General features: G+C 33.0%; 2 protein-coding genes across 2 annotated transcripts in view; one reads left to right on the top strand and one right to left on the bottom strand.

The window, feature by feature from the left end:
* LOC132704049 (uncharacterized) overlaps positions 1-21734 on the top strand; it is a 151754-nt gene extending 130020 nt beyond the window's left edge. Inside the window, exon 3 of the mRNA XM_060673691.1 lies at positions 18479-21734. Coding sequence (XP_060529674.1) covers positions 18479-18600 — 122 coding nt within the window. The 3' untranslated portion in view covers positions 18601-21734. The remainder of the gene's footprint in view (positions 1-18478) is intronic.
* LOC132704048 (chymotrypsin BII-like) lies at positions 949-6930 on the bottom strand. Its single transcript, XM_060673690.1, has 4 exons — positions 6837-6930; positions 6408-6577; positions 2545-2842; positions 949-1261 (listed from the first exon to the last, which is right to left on the bottom strand). Exons 1-4 carry the CDS (start codon positions 6897-6899, stop codon positions 977-979), a joined length of 816 nt encoding a protein of 271 aa, XP_060529673.1. The 5' UTR covers positions 6900-6930; the 3' UTR covers positions 949-976.
* Positions 21735-25150: the final 3416 nt, after the last annotated feature.

Genomic DNA, 25150 nt, shown 5'->3' with positions numbered 1-25150 from the left:
CCGTTGAAAAATATTTCCGAGATTGGGTATTCAGGATCTGCTGGACAGATAAACTTTTTGTCATTCCAAAAATAAAATCCATTTTTGAAACTGTGTGTTTGTGTGTGAATCGGTTTGTGTCTACAATACGTCTGATAAGAACTTGAGGTGCTACACATCGGGAGATTTTCAGTCGCTTTCTCTCACGGCATGGATTGTCGTGTGACATGAGTAAAAAAAGAGAGTTCAGTAAAAGGTGAAGGGTTTAAAAAAACTGCGTAAATCCTGAATAATTTGACAATCACTGGATATCTGAGTTGAAAAACATTTTCTTTCAATTTCTGATTAAAACTCAAAAGAGCAAAAAACTTTTTACAGGCACGCGAGGTAAGGTTGTGAACTTTGAGCAGCACCGAACAGGACTGTCCCTTTTTTGTTTCTAAACTGTACCGTTGTGTAGGAAATCATGTTTAGAACAAATAAACAATATTTTCCTCATTTGCTCGTTTAATACACGTGAAAAAAGAGATACTTTGCTCAAAATGCTGCTTCTCACGGTCGTTCGAAAAATGTGTTAAAATTCAACTGAAAATGTGAGCATACTATTGAATTGCAAATGAGAAAAGCAATATTGGAAAAAAACATGTTTTAGCATCGGCGTCATTCGAGATTATTCTCGATTCGAGAAAAAAGGCTTCGTTCACCTGTACTAATGACTGGTCTAATGTTAGAATTTTGTGAACAGATGATACAGCCAGTGTTCAATGAAGGTAAACCGTTGATCGCTTCCAAAACGTCCTATGATGAATATCGTTAAAAAAATGGTTAATGATGCATAGAAGTTACTCAAATTTAGAAGCATCCATTTGGAACTAAGTTTTAGAATATAAGAATTATTCGTATTTATCTAAAACAAGAAAACCAAATCAATATGTTTTTCAAATTAAACTTTTCTTTTGGTAAGTTTATTGCTGAATCCGGTACATTTCTAAGCAGTTTAAGCAAAAACAACGGCGCCCTCGGAAGTTTGCTCAATCCAATCCTTAAAGTACCACAGGTTTAAAAACAGTGATTGGTAATCGTAATCTATATCGAAGCCTGCCATTTCATAGGTGATGCCATAAAGAACGCCGTCAATGGTTAGCGGACCCCCTTGATCACCGGTATTGGCTCCCCTGTTGGCGTTTGCTTCATAACCGCAGATGAACAAGTCGTTATCTAGTTTATTTACTCCAAAATATTCTTCACACTTCCTCATCGCTACAATGGGCAATTCGGCAACCTGAAGGTTTTAAATACATCCTATTATCTTGGTTGAATGGTTATTTTACGCAAATTGTAATGTAATGTATCTCTATAAGAAAGCGTTTTCGGGAATGCACTCCTGCGTTGGGGCAGTATATTAATGATTTATGAATATTACAATATCTCGAAATTACACAATTGGACAACAAAACTTTAAATATTGATTAGGAAACTATAGTGCAACATGAAATGTGATCCTCCTACCCCACTGTTGGCGAGGAGGGGGAAACTTTGAAATCTTAAACCCTGTTTGGAATTTTTAGTAGATGGCACCGTAATCGCAAATAATTACGAGTCATTGTACTTGACCACAAATACAAGTACGTACATACATATGTATGTACAATTTATTAATTTCAAATCTTTTTAGTTTTTATTTCAAAGCATTTTCATTTTTTCGAATGTTTCATTTTCAAATGTCAAATTATTCACAAAATGCACACATAAAGTTACAAACAGTTGGCATAGAAGCTGCAAATATTTTACTATTTTGTTGACCCCCAACAAACCTAAACTTTTATTAATGACTGTCATTTGAAAATCCACCCCACCTCAGGGTCACGCTTTGGTTGTGCTTTGTGAATTAATTAATTTTATATGCTTTTTATTTACCACTTTTCAGCGTATTTTTGGGATAAATCGTATTTTTTGGGTATCTGAAAAGAGCTTCATTCCAAACCTACGTTTTGTGGCGTAAAATATAGATTTAAGTTATGGAAGTTGCCCTCCCGCAACTACCAGCAGGTGGTGGCAGTAGGTCAAGTTTTGCGTCATTAAACAATTTTTATTCAATATTTAAATCTAACATTAGTATCAACCACGTAATATTAAATTTAAAATGAATTTTGTGATTTTCAATATATTCTTTTATACTTTTTGGATACAATTACGTAGGACGTAATTATTAATCAAATACAATATTCACCCAACTCATCCGGTTATACTATAAATCAAAATAAGGAGGCAGTTAGATACTTAAAAATTTACAGGACGTGAAAAGTGAAACTTAACTTTTTAATGTTAAAACGGATGCAAGTAATACATTTATAGCAATATTTATGGCACATTTTGCGAAATGTTTGTCTTTAGCACGCCCTAAGATATCGATATTGACATAGAGCTTTTTTTTATGTAAAATAATTTATGTTTTCTTCCGTGATTTAATGGATTAGACTTACGAGTTCGCTTTGCTAATTGTAGGCTCAGAGTTGCCAAATAATGTAAAAAATTAACTAGACAAGTCAATGTCTCACGACATACCTGAATCACTCCCGGCAGTTCATCGGAAGCAGTATAACCAAATCCAGATATGACGGCGGAAGATCCGACGAAATCTGAGTTTTTAAAAGCATTCGTTGGTAGTTTCGGAAGGCCGACGTACTCATTCAGAACGGCAGGGGTTGACAACTTTACCAAAGCGAGAGTTTCGCTAGGAGTTACGTCATCGTCATGAATCCACCACTGCTCTGCTTTGATTAGTTGGCGACTCGGTTCCGGTAGTTCCGAGCTGAAGTTCTTCACGCCGAGAAAGACATCAACCTCTCGAGTGGTTTCTCCGCTATAATAAATGCGTAACCGCGATTAAACCGTTTTGCGTTTAAAATTAAATATGTGCTGGGAAACGAAAATAGTGCATTTTATATCTTAAATGATTTTTTGGTAATGATAAAAGTTTATTATTAGTATATTATGCAACAAATTTGATAAACGCCACAGTGACTAAGAAAGCTAACGCTTAACGTGACACTTTGCGCACTTTTGATCAGTGCTGTTTTAGAGTAGGGAGTAGAAAAAAATATTTTTATTTGTCCTATCTTAGTATATCTCTGTATAGTTTTTGTACATACACTTGTATACCCAAGTTAAAATTAAACGAGAGAACTGTCACTTGTTTCGATTATTATAAGCGATTCTTCAAGAAATGTTTTGTGAACTGTTTATATCGGTCCAAATTAACAATATTAAGTGTGCGCTTCTTTAAAATTTTATTTTTATCAATAATTTCTTATTAACCAATATGTGTTACCTAATATACAGAGTAACACTTTATGTTATGTTGAGAAAATCGTTAAAAAAATAACTAATTATTAAAAAAAAAGTTTTTAAAGGCAAACTGACTTAATTAGATTAGTAAATATGTTTTAAAGATTAATTTTAATATATAATATATAATAGTATATTATTTAACGAGCGTATTATGAAGGCCATAATAAACGAGGATGATTTATAAAACGAGCCGCTTGCGGCGAGTGTTATAATCATCTGAGTTTATTATGGTCCATAATACTCGAGTCAAATACTATACTTTATCTACAACCATCCACTTATATAGGGTACCTCACCGGAATTGAAATGTGTCATTTTATTGTGAAAAAAAACTATACATGGGAGAAACCTGAAAATTCGGTAGGAAGCTAATGCTGATGGCAGAGCAATTCAGCTAGAATATTCTCAAGATGGTGGCACTTCCGGTTAGGCCGGAAGTGGATGTTAACTTGCTTTATATGAAATGGAACATAATATCATACATTTTTAGATTCTACCATTCACTCAATATCAACACTGGTTACTGTTTATGTATGCTGTTTATGTTATATGTTTATGTGTTATGAGTTGTGATGTAATAAGGAATAAATTCAATGAAAGTCCTGGATTGAACATTTAATAAGTTTAATAATATTTAATTAACATTTACACTTCAGCACACAATTATTTTTAAATTGACGCTTAATAGGATCATTATGTATTACTCTGTCTATTTCATAAAATTGATTGTTATATTAGGGCAGTTATTGAAATTCATCGTAGTTGGTGTAGTACCAATACTAATGTCCGTGGTGTCTTTACTAATCGAAAAAGTGTTATGAGAAGATTCGCTCGTAATAGTAGACATACCTGGATATTGTGAGGGGGTAGAAACAAAAGTACTGTTATTAATATTACAATTAGGGTTGATTTGACTTAATATTTTAGTAGCTGCATCGGTCTTGTTCTTCTGCGAGTCTGCAATATAGCCTTCAGCTACAGAAGCCGACTTCCAGCCTCCGTGGCGCTTCAGAGCTGTCATACTTGCCCCTGCGTCGACATACAATGTGGCTGAAGATCGTCGTAGACAGTGCCCGGTATATCTTTCTGGGTTTTTGATTTGTAAGAAACTTGCAATTTCTCTGCCCATTTTGGCAAACTTGTTAATGCCGATAACTTGTTTTGTGCATTTTCCATTTTGAAAATTCATAAAAAAAGAATCTGATGCATTTGGCAGTCTCAGATTTGCATATTTTTTAACAATATCATGGAACTTCTCAGTAATAGTAAAATTCCTAGGGATCTTGGTCTTCGTAACGGGAACTATTACTCAAGTGCAACCTTCATAAAATGTAACGTGTTGTATTTTCATTGCATGTAGTTCATTTGAGCGGCATGCACCCATCACTCCCATAATTAATGCAACCTAAAAAATTAACACCTCTTGGTAAATACCGTAGGTATGTAACGTCTTATCATTCCTTACCTTTGTAGCCAAATATTTTGTATCAGGAGCTTCATAAATAAATTTATTTATTTCCTGTCCGGTAAATGCCTTAGATTTTTTGGGTTGATAGCCTTCTGATTGTCTTTTTAATAAAGCATGTAGCTTCGCGTAGTGGTCGATCTTGACATTGTGTTTAATATAAAGTGTGCTTTTCAGCATGGAATAAAACGTCCACAAGGAGGACGACTTATACTTTTTAGCCAATTCTTTGAAATACACTAATAATGTATCTTCAGAGAAGGAGGTGGCCTTGTTTCTTGATCGCCAATCCATGAAATTGTTGTAGGCAATTTCATAATTGTTTCTTGATTTCTTGGGAAGTAAATCCAGAGACGCAGCTTCCGCTGCCGCTCGAATTTCCGGGGGGTGTTAGTACTTCGTTTTCAGAATCCATTTTTATTAAATCTTATGTTTTAATTGCAAGGCGAAATTTTAAAGCTTCTCTATATGAATATTATTTACTTTACAATTATTATTTCATGAAAGAAAATGTTTGTATTCACGATGAGCGTCGCGTCGGGTAAGCTGTCGCTATGGATACCCGCTGCGCGCTGTCAGATTTAGCCTGCACGGCCTACTAATTCTTTTTAATTATTGTCATATTGGTTTGTATTTTTTGAACTGTTTTTGAATAATAGAATTGAATTGGTAACGTGTGTATGACTTTAATATGGGTAACTTTATAGTAAATTTTCATAAAAATAATAAATGAAATGTGTAAATTCTGCGCCGATTAATTGAAGCCCGGATTATTAAGAATTCCAGAATATTTTATTACACTTGTTGTTTTATGATATAATTACACTTGTTTTTTTATGATATAATTACACTTGTTGTATTATGCGTAGCATAATACTCTCACTGTCAGAAGTATTATGCGTCTATTATTAAATGGTTGTAGATAAAATATTTAATTGACTATGCGTTCCAATAGATAGAATTTAAGTAAAATATTTTAAAAATAACGAATTAAACTTTGGTACACTGAGTACCTACTAAATGTTTTCCAATACACTTTGGCGGACGTTACTCCATTGAACGCTGTCGAACTTTTTTTGTGCGGCAACAAAAAAATTAATTAAATTGAATACCACCGCCATCATCATCTATCACCCTGTAGGTATTGATAAACGCTCAATACTCCCAATTTTGAAGTATTGCACTGGTAGCAAATTTCAATTTTCAAACTGTAGGACTCTTAAAAATAGTTTTGACACTTCGACACATTTCCCTCAACGATGAGAAGTTGTACTACAGAAAAACTGGTTCACTCCATATAAAGTACACTTTAAAAGCACAGATGGACGTTATGCAATTAATAAATCGGAATTATTATTTTATTACAATTAACTTATCTTTTAACATGGTTGCACAAACTTCTAAAAAAATTGTGAAGTGAATTTATTAATCAGCAATCAAACTTATATATAGTTCATTTATTTGATGAAAAACTTGAAACAAAACGAACAACAAATTCTACAACTTAATCCTGTCTGAACTATACAAATGTTTGATTTACTTATAAATTAAATAATTTGGGCTTTGTTCAACCCGCCAGCCCTTAGAAACAATTATTTCCACATATACTTACTACACATCTAAAATAACAAAAGCGGCCGCTAAAACAAAACTCGAGGAGACCAGTACCCCTCCGCCCCATTGGTTAATGTCGTCGTATCTGGAGAAAACTATGGCCTGGTAAGGGATTGAAAATGGAGCGACATCGTGGCCACCGATGATTCTTGGAGACGGTGCTGGCCTCTATTGACAAAAATTAACTAGTCAGTATATGATGATAAGGTATTAAGCAATTCAGGTTTCCCAAATTAATTGTTCTATTTTAAATATTGAAGGTGCAGTTACTGTTTGCTGCTGTTTTATAATCCAAAAACAATTAATTTTATAATTTTCCAAGCCCTATTATTATTATGAAACGTTGTCCTAAAACGGCATAAAAGATCAAATACAATTTAAAATTTAAAAACAATTTCACATAGTTTTCCCTGGGAAACAAACTTACCGAAGGCAACGAAGTTGCTAGACTACAAACTGCAAAGAAAAACAATGCAAAATGGACAAACATGTTATCGAGAATCGGTAAAGATTTACGAATATCTCAGACTTACACCGAGTTTTATATCAGTTGATATCGCACTGTACTAATGAGGACGGTAAAATGAATTTTGTATCGGAGAAGGGGAGTAGATCAAATAAAAGTTCGGATGAGCACATTGAAAAGTTCTGCTACGAAAAGAAGGCTTGAATGATATCGCTGGGAAAATGGATTGCAGAAATACGTTGTCTAGCATCTCCATCTCTGAAGTTTTTTTAATTTTCAAAAGTATGGAGAATAGCAGAAACTCATTTTATTTAGAGTTACTGGTAACAACCGTGTAACTTACACAGGAATCTAGCAGAAAGTGAATCGTTTAGTCGATCTCAGGGGCAAGGAATACCTTTATGAAATTGTGATTATGAAGGAGTGCTAAACAGAAGATCAATCTCTCATTTCTGCACATCGACATTTTTCTATAAATTACTGAAAGTTTCGTCATAATTTTACGGTTTTGTGACTCAGACAAATGTTTGTTACGCGTACCCCTCCAAAGTTACGCCCGTGACCAACATTTGACATTATAAATCCATTTTCAGGTACATTTCTTTTTTGGCCGTTCCCAACATATGTTTGTATACGATAGAATTATATAGGATTAGGATTTATTTTGGATCTGTAGTATGTTGTTATAGTTTGGCACACTCATTTCGGGACGCCCTGACAAGTTTTCCCACGTGTTTTTTGTTATACCCTCAATAAAGTTTATTATTATTATTATTTAGTATTAATATTAAATTTACGAAATTTACGAAATTTAGATTTACATACATACCATTACCCAACCAATCAAAAATATGAAAATTTGAAATTAAACTCAATTCTGCAACATGCTTAATTTAAATACACAATACACGGCATTCCATGGCTTATCCGTCATATATCATACTTAATGATAACTATTAAAATTATTACAGCTAATAATTAATTAGAGCGTGTAGGCAAATATAGCTAAGGATGTTGCTGAATACCGTTTGATTTTTTTAGCATAAAGGGGGGTAGTCGTTCTTATTAAAAGTTTTTTTTAAATCAGTCCTCAATGGGATAACAAAACAAAATTACAATGTTTGATTTAACAATAGAGTACACTAAGCGTAGCAATTGATATGATGAATCATATAACAGTTACTTCAGACAAAGAAAATATCGTTATTTCCAATTTTGGTAAACATTAAAACGGCATTTCATTTGGTATGTCATTCAACTTTATTGCATTAACTTGACAAAATGTGTATCAGAGGGTCACGTTGGTCTCTTATTAGCCCTTTCTTATGTAAAAGAAAGCAATTTGTGTCTGTTGGGGGTCAGAGAGTTGCACAAAAGAAATCAAAAATGGAGTGTCACAGGGTTCCATTTTGGGACCCTTGGTGTACTCACTATTCATTTTTATTCTAACTAAAGCTGGACTGGTTACCTTATTTTTGCCGATGATACGGTTCTTTTATATTCAGATCCTAACATAGACCAACTGGAGCAAACAGTAAACGTTGAGTTGTCAAGATTTTATTGCTGCTTAGTTTCGAATAAACTAAAAATTCATGTTAATTAATGTTGATCGGTAGAGCCACATTTCGAATGCTTCTGTTCTCTTTAACATCTGAGTTTTAAGTGTCCATGTCTCTATAATAATATTCTTATTTCTTCTGATTGGCATATTTAGACTTCTATTAGCAATTTTAACGTTGATTTTCACTTCCTCATCTTGGTCTAATTGTAATGGGGACATACATTTTTGGGGCTTGTTTAATAAGATAATTAAAACAATCAGAACAAGAAAATCTTCGCGACAAAGTATAAATAATTACCTACTTAAATAATTTGCTAATTTATTATGTATCCAACGTCTTGTCAGTGCTTTCGCTATTATATGTTATCCTGTTAATGTTTGAGGTAATGAAATAAATGGAAATTTATAATGATACAACCGTGTAAAATTCAACATCTTGGTTAGTAATAAATTTGGTTGTTTTAATGATTGGATACAGAAGGAGAAAATTTTTAAAATCCAACCAATTTTGGACACTGTAATACGACATGCGACTTTGTTTACAAATAAGTAATTGAGATAAGGTGTCCTAAAATGACATAAAACCTAAAATATAAACTGCAAGTAGCTGTGCCTTAACATAAATCCAAAATACTAATGGGCTTTAAATATAAAAAAATTGAAAAGAGTCTATTAATCTTTGGAAATTTCAATGATTTTCACTTATTGAACATTGTGCGTCGCCGCACGTCGCTCTGATTTCTCTTATTCGATATTTTTATCGCTTATCAAACGGTCGGCGTATCACATAGGTATTGTTTTTGTAATATCTGTTTGCCCTTAAATAAGGACTGAACAAATATTGTAATTTTAAATTTATGTTGCATGTTCTAATAATTGTTGAAATTACTTTGTATCTCGTACACCAAAGAATTAATTATCTAATTAAAATTTTCTCTTAACATTTTTAAAAACCACAATCAAAATTTTATTTATTTATTTTTCAACGGAACAAATTAGAAGTTTAAATTTATCAAGAATTTCAGGAGCAGCAGCTTTTTCGTGAAGAATGTTATACATAGAGTGTATAGCAGTATATGTTGCACAAAATACGTCAAAATCATTGTAATTATTAAATATGGTTAATTTGTTATTTGTCTCAATGTTATGCTCGCATGATTGAAGAGAGCCTATAGTGTAACAGATATCCAATTTCTTATTAAAAGCACGGATGTGTACAGCAACGCACTTTTTCCTCTCTCACCATTTAACCGTTGAGTAACTCTACACACGACTGTGATAAAATTTCCACTTAAGAGAGATCATAAATCGAAATATATTTGTAAAACAATTGAATTCTATATACAATTGTATTACAAAAATATTAGTTACGGTCTACAGAAGTACAACAAATAGCACAAGGACGGGATATCTGAAGGGACATTCCAAATTTCAAGGATATACGATTGTACTAACTGGAACGTCAACAGTATATCAGATATGTAGATATGTCCGTAGAATGTTTGTTAGGACATACTAAGAATATCCAGTTATGCTAGGTGAGACGTTGTTAGTATATCCGACTTTGAGGATATAGGATCTTATATAGATATACTTTATATAGATGGACCTTACTTAATCATTAGTTTATTTCCAACAGCCTATGAGAAATACTGGAAAGGTAATGTCCAGTAGTCCAATTGGTTGTAGGACAACAAAAATTCTATCCCAGTATTTGGTACTCGCGTGTGATGGAATTACCCTATTGGGTATGGTTGGTGAAGTCATCACTGGAATAGCGGGCAATATTTGAAATGCACAAGTTTTTTCCAATTAATTTTTAATTTTACTTTTGATGGTAAAAGTGAAGGACTGCCGATTGATACCATTAATAAAACACATTATATACACACTAAACTCTAAAATCATAACTAATATTTGACAGGTTTTTTCAGCCAAGCAGCTATTGAATTTTTACATTTTTTTTTTATTTTCTGATGTGTTTGCCTTCTTATCAGCATCTAAAAATATTTTAGTTTTGAGAAAAACAGATTTTATATATCTGTACTTATAAAAATAAAATAAAATAAAAAGAACGAAACTGGTATCTTATATGCTTAAAAAACAGATTTAAAAAATCCCTGCATCCGCCTTTTAAGCAAAGGCTGAATTTGACGCTGATAGCACTCTCATGGAAGTGATCTTAGATGATAATCTATACGATGATGTAGGTATACATTTGTGTATTTCATTTCAATAAATACAAACCTCATTAAACTCTCATCGGTAAGATCTCTTTCATGAGAGTAGGTACTATGGCGCACAAAAAAAAACTAGAACAAATATGACTTTTCAGTATAACAGTAAAGGCCTATTTTCATGCAATATTATTTGTCAACCTAAAAATTTTCCTATTTTTTTTTGCTCATGATAGGAAAAACGTTTTCATGAATTTACCCAACAACCATTTTTATGTAAAAATTGTATTTTATGATGGTGATTCGTAAAATTAATACTTTGTTTTTGCGGGGTGATTCTTGCATCCATTTTAAGAAAAAAATATACTAACTATAGAATATAACTAAAAATATAATTTTGTTCTGGGGGATTTTCTCTAACATTTAAATTTAAATTTAACTGCTCAAAAAACATGAGAAAGTGGATTTTATTTTTGTTTTCAAAAAGTAAACAATAAGGTACGAAAAGAAGTCTAGAATCAAAAAAGATATGAAATCTAAAGCATATATAGGTTACTCAAAAATCAGTTTTATCTTAACTCGGTCCAATCACTCCTTAAAAAAAGTATCAACTTAGCAATCACCATAATATATATTTTATTAAATTATATTTCCTATACTTTATTTATGTCAAGTATTAATTTGGCCAATTTAATTTTGAAAATTTCTCCTTTTTCTTCATGCCCAACCAATTAAGTTTCATTACAAGTTACATTTGAAATCAGCGGGGTCAGAGCTTGTTTTACAAACTCTGCCGCCGCCTGATCTTGCTATCTCATTGGCCTTGGAAAGTAATAAAAAACAAGGCATGATGTTGGTACACTACACAACAATGGTTCGTTCAGCTTAGAATTTATCAAATCTTATGTTATATGTTACCATAAAGCTAAATTATTAGTTCTTGGTACTGCATGCACCGAAAGTAGTAAGCACAGTACACAAAATACTCAAAATAGACGCCAAGTCACCGTATACCTTATACCGCCCACAAAAAGGCTTAAAAGATGGCGGACGACGAGACGGAGGAGAAGCCGACGAGTCCGGCACGGTGTTGTCAAATGGGATCTTATAACAAATACATTATTTTTATGTTGTTGCAATTTTTTCGCTCAGACGAATCCTTATTTTCTAATAAAAACAAGTTGATTTTAACGGTTTGGTGATTTTAACGTTGCCAATAAAATGTCTCCCAAAACACCACAAATCTAAAAAAACTAGTTTCCTTCTCAATTGTTCAAAATTTAACTTTTTAGATTTCTATTCTAATGTTCCCATTATGACGCAAGGCGATATCCTCAGGCCATCTATACATCTGGGATGTATTTTACAGTATATCCTTAGTATATATGCTAACGTATATCCTAAGAATATCCTCTACATGTCCCGGGACATGCGACTTAAATGGGACATTGACCGGATATACCGGGGATATTGTGTACTATGTGGGAAAGAAAGCATGATTTTATTTGGTTCTGCTTCTGAGTTTCGATTGGTGGTTTGACGGGGTGTCTTTTTCAAATTTCGCTGCAGTTTCTAGAAAACTAAATTAAAATATTGTAAGAATTTTTTCTACTGCTCGAATAATTGCGTATTGAAATTTGAAATCTGAAATCCTCTCAAACTCAAAAACCAAGCGAAACAAAGATCTCCGCAAAAAACCTTGAACGGGCGGAAATTAAAAGCCATAGATGCTTTGGGTCTCAGCAAATTAAAGATCTAACCAAAACTTACATTTCCATAACATAACTCACAGTTTACTAGACGCCTTGTATAGAAAACATACTCCCTTTTACAATTCTCTCAGTTTCGTTAAAAATTTTGTGGATAAAACTTTTTACACAAACAAATTGAAGAATGTTTAATTTCATCGTATAGTAATTGATATGATTCGCAGTATCTGATCCACATGTGAGTGTACCTCATTTTAGAGTACCTTTCTCGTCAAGATTATATATAGTGATTGGCCGATGTGGTACAGATTTAGACATGCGAATTTAATTGTGTACTTGTTTTTGAAAAAAATTATTTACCAATCTTTTTAATATCTTCTTCTTCTCCTTCTAGTGCCTATCCTCTATAGATGTTGGCAATCATGTTGGTCCATACAATCTTGTTGACAGCCGCCCTGAATAAATTTACAGTCGTCATTTCCGTTAGTTGGATAAACTGATATTTCTCATTACGCGTCATATGCCGAAGGTACTTTCACGACTTCGAGTTGCTTTTGCATTCGCTGGATCACAGTGTTGTTTGTGACATGGCAGGAGTATGACATCCTGTGCATGCGGCGATAGCACCACATTTCATAGGACGTTTCTGATGCGGTTAAAAACGGTTCTGAGTTTTTCTATACTGTATTTGATCTTCCGTGTATGATCGCATTCCTTGTTCAGGCTGCAGCCCAAGTTATTTTATCTGTTATTTCCAAGATTTCATTATTGGCCCTAAACTGGTGGTATTGTGCCTCATCGTTCTTAGTAACAACAATAATTTTGGTCTTCCTGAAGTTGAGCCTGATACCATACATATCACATGCCTCCACTACACAGTCTATCAACCTCTGCAATCCCTCAGCACTATCTGCTATAAAAACTGTATGGTCTGCATACCTTAAATTATTGATGGTCTTTCCATTGATCTTAATGGCTTCATCTGTTTCACTAAGCGCTTGTCTAAACAGTATTTCGGAGTAAGTATTGAACAGAATTGGTGATAGTATGCATTCCTGGCGTACTCCCCGATTAACTGTAAATTCTTGGGAGCAGTCGCTCTGTGGTGCAAATACAGATTAGTTATGAGGCGCAAGTCTTTGCCGTCGACATCCATTAGTATTTGAAATAATTTGTGGTGTTATACCTTGTCAAACGCCTTCTCGAATTCGAATAAACAAGCGTAAACATTGAAGTTTACGTTCCTGTTCTTCTGTATCAGGACCTGAGTAGAAAACAGGGCTTCTCACGTTCCCATTCCACTTCTAAATCAGAACTGAACCTTGCTCATGTTTTCTTCGAGCTTTATGTGTATACGAGACTGGATGATGTTAAGTAGGAGATTCAGTACATGCTTCATCAGACTTATAATTCGGTAATCAGACCACCTAATAGCATTTGCTTTCTTATTAAGGGGAATAAATATGGAAACCAGTCAGTCTCTAAGCAATTCTCCCGTTTGATATATTGTGTTAAGTAGTATTTTCAGTAGTTTAATTTGGGAGTTTTATAATATCTGCCTGAACATTGTTATTGCCGAGCCTGAATTAGCATGGTTTCTGCCAATTGGTTTTCCTCGAACAGCTCGTCCATGTGCTCTCTCCAGATTTATTTTATATCCCGAATCAGGGTTTTCACGAACAAGAAATGTCACGCATATGCAGCTAACTAGTTAATCGGTATTTTTATACCCAAGACCTTCAAAGCCTGAAACCGATCAAGGAATGGACCAAGAATCACAGGCCAACGGCGAAAGAAATTACTCAGTCCTTCTGGGATGTAAAACCTTCTTCGGTTGGGCCTTGAGTTGACAAAAATTACCAGCTATAACATGTCGGTCGTCATCGATGTTTATCGGATGAACAAAGCAACCATTTAAAAGACGTTCGGTATTTCAAAACGACAAAAGCTGCCCTGGCGTCATCTTTCACCCCGTGGACAATTAATTACGAAAACGTCATTTTCCCTGTGACGACGGCGAAGATAAATCTGGCCATGATGGACCGAAGCTCATGGTGGCGTCAAATATTCATTGAACCACCTCAGTCCATAAATTTCAGGTGAATATACGCGAAGTGGCATGTCGCGAAACAGGAGCAACGCGACCTCCGATACGTGTGCGTGTTTGTCGACGGGGATGTGTGATTACACAGACCGGCTGGGAATTCAATTTGGGGATTGCTCGCCGTCGGTAATTTGATAAGAATAGCGTCAGCGTGGGAAAAAAACGAGAGTTAGCTTTTGCCCTGGACGATGTTGATGCTCCGTTACTTGCTTTCCATTAGTTAATTTAAACCAGTTTTTGTTTCGGTTCCGTTGTGCGATATTGCAGTTTGCTGAAAAAATAAATATTTGTGCAGGGTGTACGCGCCATAGGACAAATTCAAATTTTGTTCCAATGGTGATTTTTTCAAAAGTCATTTAAAAATATATACTCTTAGTTGCTCCGGCTTGTGATTCATTATTCATTTGACTCATTAACCTACAGAAGCATACACATATAAAAACAAAGTCTCTGTATACAACACAGCACCATGTATCAATTACTGTTACCTAAAATTCATACTTTACAAATTATGGCAATTTTTCGAAAATTAACTTTCAACACCTTATGTGTCAAATTTCTTGCAGAGTATATACTGTAGAAGAATACATAGTTGCTGAATTTCAACCCCCACCACTACGACTTTGGAAGCTGTAGAAGACACGAGGATCGTCAAGTGTCGATAAATAAAATATTTAAAATATTGTGCAAGTTTGGCCACGAGTTTAATTTTCGCTAGGTTTCTTTGCATAGACATGATCAGAGTACAGCGAAGTAAGTGTTTAATAAACGAGTTACTGAAGAAGTTATTTATAAACCCAAAGTCAAAGGAGGCTGCCCAATCACAGGATAGCGCATATTATACATGGTCGGGAAGAAACAACTACATCTTTCTCACATATATGGTGATCTAGTAGAACTCAAGGGTAAGGAAGGCCTATAGGAAATGATGATTATGAGCGAGATTATGCTATAGAGAATTCAGGAAAATCCTCAAATAGCACTAAGATCAATCTCTCACAGAAAAAAGTTCGTCAATATTTTACAGTTTTGAGACGTAGGCAAATGAATTATTCTGCAATTCTGCAACTTGCTTAATTTAAATACTCTATACAGGGCATTTCATGATTATCCGCATACTCATACTTAATGATAATTATTAAAACTATTACAGGTAATAATAAGTAAGAGCGTATAGGCAAATATAGCTAAAGTTGTTGCTGAATATTGTTTTATTTTTGTAGCACATAAAAGGGCGGTCGTCCTCATTAAACATTTTTTAATGCTTTATTCAATCGGATAACAAAAATAAATTATAATTCTTGCATTAACAATACAGTATTGGCGAAAAGTACACTAAGCGTAGCACTTGCTATTGTGAAATATACACCTAGTTTAGACAAAAATATCGCTATTTCCGTTTTCGTAAACATTAAAAAGGAAATTGGTGTGGTCTGTCATTCACGTTTATTGCATAAAGTTGACAAAATGTGTATCAGAGGGCCACTTTTGTTTCTTATTCGCTCTTTGTTAAGTAAAAGAAAACAATTTGTGCCTGTCAGAGAGTTGCACAAAAGAAATCAAAATGCAATACTGCAGGGTTCCCTTTTGAGACTTTTCCTGCACTCACCACTAATTTTTATTTTAAAGAAAGCTGGACTGGTAAGGTATTACCTTGTTTTTGTATTTAGATCCTAATATAGATTGGAACAAACAGTAAACGTTGAGTTGCCCAGATTTTATTGCTCCTTACTTTCTAATAAACTAAAAATTAATGTCGACAAGACTAGCTTTATGGTTTCCAGTAAAAAAGTAAAGCTACTCGTCTTATTGAATTGGAAATAACTAACAACGATATCACTCAAATCTCTCAAGTAAAATTACTGGGTTTGGTTGTTGACGACTTAAAATTCTATTTAACTATGAATATTTTACACTAACAGACACACTAGTATTACTTAAAAGTAATACTAGTCTTATTAGTAACATGATGATGTGCGTAGCACTAACATATATTGACATAATATAAGACTTATCTTACCTTACTATTATACACTATTACTATTGTTTTTTTTCTTCTTTTTTACATGCCGTCTTCTAACGAAGCTTGGTGACCGCACATTTAAACGCTTCTCTGTTCCTTGCAACACGAATTAGTTCTTCTACATTCATATTTGTCCAGTCTCGAACATTTCTCTGTTCTCATCTATGACTTCTTTTTTCTACCAACCTCTTTTCATCATTCTTCATTGCATGATGGTAAAGCGTATTTTTCATTTCGAAGTAAATGGCCCAGGTAAGGTGTTAATACTTCTGCTAAGTATTCATCAGTAGAGCCACATTTCCAATGAATTCTCTTTAACGTCTGAGTTTTAAGTGTCCAATTCTCTACCCCATACAACAAACACGAGAATTCTAAATATGTTCTTATTACTTCTTATTGGCATCTTCAGACTTCTATTATCAATTTCGACAATAATTTTTACTTCTCTTTCTAGAACAACCAAATCTTCTTATCTACTTAAACAATTTACTAATTTGTTAGAGCACCATTGCTTTAAGGTTGCTCTATTCAGTTTAGAAATATTTATTTATTTCTTGTTACTATATGTTATTTAACTATTGTTAGGGCAAGAATTGTAATTTATTTTTGTTATTCTATTGATGTTTGAATAAAACATAAAAAAGTATTGAAAAAAATGGAAACTTATAATTATCCAACCGTGAAAAATTAAACTTCTTGATACAGAAGGCGAAAGTTTTAGTTAGCCGGAAACTGTAGGGTAAAATAAATCCAAAATACTAATAGACTTTAAATATAAAACAATTGAAAAGACAACAGTCTATTAAACTTTTTATATTTTAATGTATTTTCCCTTATTGAACACTGTCTGTGGTCGCACATCCGTCGCCCTGAATTTTTTATTCAATATTTTTATCGCTAATCAAGCGATCAACGTATCACATAGATATTGTTTTTTTCTACTCGCATCTGTAAAATAACTAATTACCCACCCATCTAGCGTGCGGGAAGCGTCGCTTTACCACGTCAGTTTCCTTTCCCACGAATCCGAGCCACTTCGGACATTTCCGGGATTTTACCAAACGGATTTGGGAGCAATCGGATGTTTTCGGTGATATTTCCCACGCCTTGAATTTTGACGTTTGTCAATTCTGACGGATATGTCAGTGGATGTAGTCGTGTTGTTTTGCGAACATGTAACCTAAACTAACGGTCGTAGAAAAAGTATAGTACGCAACACGTTCGGTAAAATTTTTAACTCATCCGTGTACCGCACTTGTACTTGTACATATACTATTGTAACATATGTTTGCCTTTTAATAAGGTCTTAATAAATGTAAATTTATAGTTAACTACTTTGTACCTTGTACACCAAAGAATTAATTACCGAATTAAAATTTCCTCTTAAAATTTTGAAAGGCCAAAATCAAATATATTTAGATATACTAGGTGCACAAATTACGTCAAAATCATTGTAATTATGAAATAAGGGTAGTTTGTTTTTGATAAAAGAGAGCCTGTAGTGCAACGAAAATCCTATTTCTTATTAAAAGCACAGATGTATACAGCAACGCACTTTTTCCTGTCTCACGCCTTGAATTCTGACGGTCATGTCAGTGAATGTATTCGTATTATTTTGCGAAAATGTATCCAAAAACTAAGGGTCGTAGAAAAAATATAGCATGAAACACATTCGGTAAACTTTTTAAGTCACTCGTTTATTAAACACTCGGTCCGCTCGTGTCAAATAAACTCGTGAGTCAAATGCCGTTTACCGCACTTGTTGCATAATATACTATTGTATTATGCAAATTGAAAATAAACGCTTACCAGCAAGTAAATCTACAGATTGTGATTCGCATTTTACACTCTGTTAAGTTTTAAATTACGTCTTTCCAAAAAACAACACCTTCAATCTTGTAAACAATGGACCACTAACTTCCTACTGTTGACATGGTGTCAAAATTTAGTGGCTATTTTTAGAACATATTTAAACCTGCTGTATATAACTGAAGTTTATTAATAGTAAATTAACCCCATTTTGTTGCAGAAGACTGGGGTTCGAAGACTTACTGCTGTATGGAAGACGCATGCAACTCTTCCCACCACCCGCTTTTCTCTTCAGCATTAGTTGTATTCCCAGTGATGGTCGCGGTAACGGGTTTACACTGAGAATAACAGGAGAAAATCGAAGATGTGAAGAAAATCGAAGGAGTACTTTTATTAATTAGATCTGCATATCAGTAATAGAAAAACGATCACCAAACACTTCGCAAATTGTTTATTTGATTCCCATAATGTTTCAGTTTTTTTTTATGTTTTCCAGTGATATCGCGGTAAAAGTACTCTTCTCATTCCGAGTTAGAACGAGCAAGGTACATAGCATTGTAAGAAAATATTCCTGAAATATATTCTAAATAGCTTTCTCTCACTTAACTTAATCATCCTCAAGTATACAGGTGTTGTATGAGTATGCTGATCACGTATCTACAAAATCGTGAAAAAGCAAACGCCTTCGACCACGTTATTGTGCAAAGGGCAACGACTTTAAGATTGACGAACTGTTCACAATTCTTAAATTGTTCGGTTATTTTGGTTCTTATTAAGGTTTTACAAAGAGTAAGTTGTTCCTAATTTGTAAAGCCACATTTTCCTAGCTTTTATTTATAACTGATGCTACTGACAAGCAATCCATTGAGTATTTACCAACCATGATTATTCTTGACACATAATAAAGCAGAAAGGCAAAAGTTGAATTTTTTGCATCCTGATTTTGGACACACTGTACCCTGCGAAGAACCTCCGTTATTAATAAAGCTACCGTGATTTGATAGCCCCGTTACTTTTAAAAAGAAATTAGCAACCTGTCACAGCTCTCTTTTCTTTTAGATACAGAATGAAATTAAAAATTTGCCATATTTAGAAAAAATAAAATATCTCAAAAACGGTTTAGAGTACATCTGGAATATGCAAGGAATTGAAAAATGCAATAATATATGAAGCATGGCATTAAAAAGACAAAAGTTGACAAACATGTTCGGTATAAACGTTAAATGCTGTTAATTTTTCAAATTTTTATTAAGACCCCTTCGCTTTTGAACATCATATACAACGAGTTCCCTAATCTTTTTCGATAACAAAATATGTAACAGTTTTCCGAATATTTTGAAATTTTGAAATTGGGCTGATTATATTTGATAATGATTTTTCTTGAATAAAACTTGACACGCTTATTTGAGTTAACGGGTCCACCGAGAACAAATTTTAGCTGGCTTTTAAAAACGTACAAAATATAATTCGGAATGTCCCGTCTTGGATGCCAATTCCAATTATTAAATAAATTCTTGCTTCCACTAGCAGATGCAGATCGTAGAAGTATCGGTAAGAGTTTGTTCTGGTCTATATTTAACTAACTACCGTTTTCACCATATTTTTAGGAGCCATCTAACTCTACGTGACACCTGTACTTAAGTTAGGTTAGACCTTTGTTTTCTAGACTACTAAAGTCGCTGGTAATGTTAGCACACTTGCCAGAAATCCTCAGTAAATGATCATGTACCAATAAATTAATCTAGAAAAAAAAATGGAACATTTTGGTAAAGATTCGAATTGTTATACGGAAATTGCCGCCTACAATCTTAGTTACTTTTTCAAATACTTATTTTGCCAAGTGTCTTTTATCTCTTTATTAACATCCACGATTTTCATACATTTTGCTTTAGGGGAAACTGTTTTATTTTTAAGGAGCTGATTCTATAGAGGAACGCCCAGAATTGAGTGAAAGTATTAGGGATTAGCGATTCCACAAAAATATCAATTGCCAAGTATATGAAAGTATATCAAAAATACAATTAGGCCAGTAAATACCTTAACCGATTTCTTTTCATAAACTTTGCTACCGAAATATTATTCTGTGTTCATACTACTGTACCTAAAATGCAAATGTATCTTTCTCATGGCTGATATAATTGGGAGCCCTAACCTATATCGAAAAACTGAACAATGTGAAGATTCCAAACAACAATATACAACTTGTTAGATAAGTTGTTAACTCCTATTCAACAAATGAAGTAACATCTGACAATGGACCACAGATTAAAATTTTGTGTATGGAAAAGACCATTCGATTACTGATGGACTCACCTACTCCCTAGTAAGGGAAAGTTGAAAATACGGAATGTACAACATTCCTCAAAATTAAGTGTTTGTTAGCCCTTCTCTGAAATTTAATTATTCCCTAGTTATCTGAACATTGGGGACAAGGTGGTGGAAATGGTCCAGAAGCCATGGATATAAGTAGTTATTATCGCATGCATTTTGTTTTCGTATCCAAATAAATCAATTAAGAAACAATTAAATTACGCGTGATCAGAATGCACACCTGCACCCATCAGCTTTGGCGATTCCAGCTCAGATCCCTATTTTTAGAGTCTTAAGTTTTCGGCAGTCTTGTATCTTAATTAGGCATTTACTATAAGACACGCTAGAGTATCTATATTGTAAGAGACCACCGAAATTTTTGTAAAAAGAAAAATAACAAATTTAGAGTAAATTAAGTCGTAATATTAAAACACATAGCATTATAAGGATGAATTTGTAAAAGAGTTTTCGCAATTACAAAGTGTGCATCGCATAATGGTAGATATATCAGCTTTTCTTAACTACAATACAATAAAACTCGAATAAAGTTCCAAAATATTTAGGATAGTTCATGTTTATATTGTGCAACAGGTATATTTTGATCACATAGATATTCTCAATATATGAATATGTATTAACTTTGTTTTGTATTTAACACAAGTATATTAAATTGAAATATTGATTTATTGTTATAGAAATTTTCAAATTATCTCTCATTTATACAATTTTTTTAATTTAATCAGTTCTCCCTAATATTTATATAGCAACATTTTAATACGGATCTTAGTGATTAATTGATAGATTACCTTAAAATTACCTAACCTCAATTTATATTGAACAACCAAATTCTTGTTGATAAAATATTTCCTTTACTACATAATTACAATTTAAAAAAATAATAGCAAAATTGACAATGCACAAGAATAATTTATACCGTAAACGGAAAATTTATTTCCTCAACCTTTCCGCTATGATCATGTTTGATTGTTTGAAAATTGTAGTCTAATCTAAGCCCTTAACCGTGTAATTTGTGAAAAATATTTCCACGCTCGCCTCGTATTCGTTATAATAAGAAAAGCTTTTCGTACAAATTTAAAAATCACATGAAATTGTAATAACCAATGCACATTGTGCTATATGTCGATTATAACTGTTAATAAATTAATTCCGAAATAATACCTTTGTTTGATAATCGCAATTATTTTAGTTCGACACTTATTAGGCATTAAAAGTTTAGAAGTGGACTGAAGAAATCATATTAACATATTAAAACACAATATATGAAGTGGTTCTTGTAAAATTGATCCAGATTCACTAATTTTTAATTATAAAATAAACGTATTGAACATCTTCTTTTACTAAGCTTCCAAGAAATACTGGAAGTAATAATGAGTCCAAAATTAAAATTTTGAATTCCACATAGTACGTAACAGTGGAGTCTGCATTGCACTAAACCATTATAAAATATAGTATAAGTGGTTATTATAGACAACAGGGTACCAAGTTATAAAAATTTTGAAATCCGTTCTTTCTACGAGCGTCTCGATGAAAGTGTAGGATGCGTCCTAGAATTAGAAAAACAAGTAGCTTCACTAATCCATTTCACTCTTCAGTGTAAGAAATTGACAACAAAGCAAAGTCGATTTTAGAATCTGTACGCTTTGCTGTTGTGTCGAAATCACGAAGTATATAGATTCTCGAACCGAATTTGCCGATGAAACTTCTCGTATTACATATAGTCGCCATACTCTTTTAGTTTGTAAGCCATTTAGGATAATGGGTCATCTGAAGATGTAATTAATTTCTTGATGCTGCTAAAGATTCTTATTATGAAATATCAAACATTAGTAAAGATTTGAAATCAAAAGCGAAAACTGTTGGGATTAAACATGATTTTTTTATTGTTCGAAACATAATGTTGCCAATAAAAACATAAAAGGCAAATGGAAAACTACTCGTAACAGCCGAGCAATCGAAAAACATAAAATTTGGCATGAAATGTTGTTGCTTCGTTTATAATTAAAATAAACTTAATTATTAATTATTAGTTTTAACAAAATTTAACCATATTATTATCTTCTACTAACTCTATAAAGTGCTCGGGATTAGTTTTTTGACACCAGGATTGTTTATTTCAAACATCAAAAAATATTGTAGTTCATTATTGAGCAACACATTTGGATTAAATGAGTTTAATCAATTCACATTGCGTGGGACTTTTTGATTGTTAGGTTGTCGTGGAAATTTGTAATCTTCGCTAGAGTATAGGAAAAAATAAATAAATCACTTTAACAATAAATGTTATTTTCGGAAAATCGATAAGCAAAAACTTCGTCGGCAGTCTCCAACTTATAATTAGCACTTTCTTTCGAATATTAATGTGAAGATGAAAAGACTAACAGACACGCCAGCCAGTTCCTCTTTTATATTCCTAATTGAATTCATGCAAATTTTCTCTTTATAAATTCTCTTATCGTTTAATCTTTCTCGATTGTTTCCAATTATATGATCTTCAAAGGCCTGAGTGAATTTCGTAAAAGTAGAGTTACTCTTTGGGAGCAATCCTGAAAACGTTTTCTTTTTTTTTTCATTTAAACTCGTTCTTATTCTTCTAAATCGTTTCCATTAAGTTTTGAGATAATTGTAATCCATTTCTGATTGTCATCAATGTCATCGTTTTTCTCTAATGGATTTGACAACTCATGCAATAATTAATTATTTTTTCTTTGCCACTTGTTTACTTATTTGCGAATAGTTTTCAGCAAGATTTTTTGGTTAGCCTTGCTTGGTTAGGTTGGTAGCAGTTTTTTGGTAATGCAGCAAGGTATTTTGTTTATATTTCCGAAATAGGTTTAGTTTATTAGGATACATGAACAAAAAAATACTATAAAATAAATTTTAAAAATGCGTGCTGTGTGGTAATTTCTTTTTTTGTGGACACATAAACGAAATCATTTTAACCTAAGAAAAATTTTAATCGAAAACGAGCTGTGAAGAAATAACCAGAACAAGAAAAATTGAAATAGAATGAGGTTTGTAATAAAAGTCAAACTCTTCCAAACCACGCAATGCATTTTACAAGTTTTTCGAATCACTATGCAAAAGAGATGATCTTCCATGGTAATGTAATATAACGTAATAAAAGAGACAACTTGATAGAATCGAGCTTGAAGCATGAAGCACACCGTTTTAATCTTTGAACATCCTATGGCTCCCACCTAGAACTATCTAACACCCAACTTACAGAGCTAATGTAACGGTTGGCCACGCTTGATCACATTTCTGTAAAATTTTAGCGGCAAGTACGCAACACCTAACACAAGCTAGCACATAACTTGCAGAACCTACTTAAATAAATACTTAAGTATCCAGAGCATCCGTGAATGTTTCGTGAATGTTTTTTTTGCCTGAAAATTGGCCATACTCTTGGTTTATACGTTAATGGCATCTTGTTTAGTCAAAATAATTCAGCTATTATTAGCCCAAAAGTTTATTGTGAGAAAGTTTTAAAATTAAAAATGAAAATGATTGTCGATATTTGAGAAACTGTTCAAGATCATCTGAAACGACAACTAACCTGAATTTTTTTTATGTGTATGACCAATAAAGGTCGCAGTGCATGGTGACCAGAAATGTTTAAAAGTTTTTTGCAAATTGTTACTTTTGGGTAAAAAATAATAACTCATTCGTTTCTTAAATTTTTGGTGAGTAAAATCCAGTACTAGTGCAATTACCGCTTAAGAAAACCTGTGAGTATGCTTCTATATCAGAAATGTATGTGAAGTAGAATTTTTTGTCTAAAAGTTATTTTGATCGTATATCACCCTGACGGATGTAGGGATATATGAGAACGAGAACCTACTTTACTACCTATTGAAGCAGACGGAGGAGGCAGAATATGAACGTCCTCTTTAGTAGCCATAGCAACAATTTTGAGATGTGAGTATGTGACCTGAATAATGAAAAATATGGTTTGTGTTTTTTGCAAGATGGTTGGAGCATCCAAAAGATGACTGAGAAAGATTATTGTGAATTTTATCAGACGATGTTGGAAAAACGATATATTTAAATCTTCTTAATAAAAACTCAATTCTACCTGTCTAATCATTAAACGATTCGAAGCTATATATATTGGACTCAAAATTTCCTAGTTATTAGTTTTGTTTAGTTTGTTAGTATCTAAAAGAACACAAATAAAGAAGGAAAGAAGATGAAAGGAGATTGTAAAATTTTTGTTTGTTACTTATATCACTGAAGCCTATATTAAATGTAATAAAAAAAACTAGATCACTGATCTTCAAGAATTCGTGATATTTAAAAAAAGAGGTGTAAGTACCGGTAAACGATCATTTTTGAAGTCCGTGGTGGGGAATAAGTGCTGAAAATTGTGTTCCTCATAGGTTGTCGTTTTACTAAACTGTCTTTTTAAATGATATATCTTATCAAGACAGTTGTCCTGTGTATTAAGGGGAAACTAACCAATGGCTTATACAAAATTATACCAAACGTTTCACTGAATTAAAAATTTAAAAGAAAACAAGTATGTTTTCCAGAAAGTATAATTTTTTATAAATGATGACTT

The sequence above is a fragment of the Cylas formicarius genome, unplaced genomic scaffold (genome assembly GCF_029955315.1).
Source record: "Cylas formicarius isolate icCylForm1 unplaced genomic scaffold, icCylForm1.1 PGA_scaffold_6__28_contigs__length_40554024, whole genome shotgun sequence".
NCBI classification, from domain to species: domain Eukaryota; kingdom Metazoa; phylum Arthropoda; class Insecta; order Coleoptera; family Brentidae; genus Cylas; species Cylas formicarius.
The sequence above is the reverse complement of the archived record's forward strand: the minus strand, read 5'-3'. Positions and strand labels throughout refer to the sequence as shown.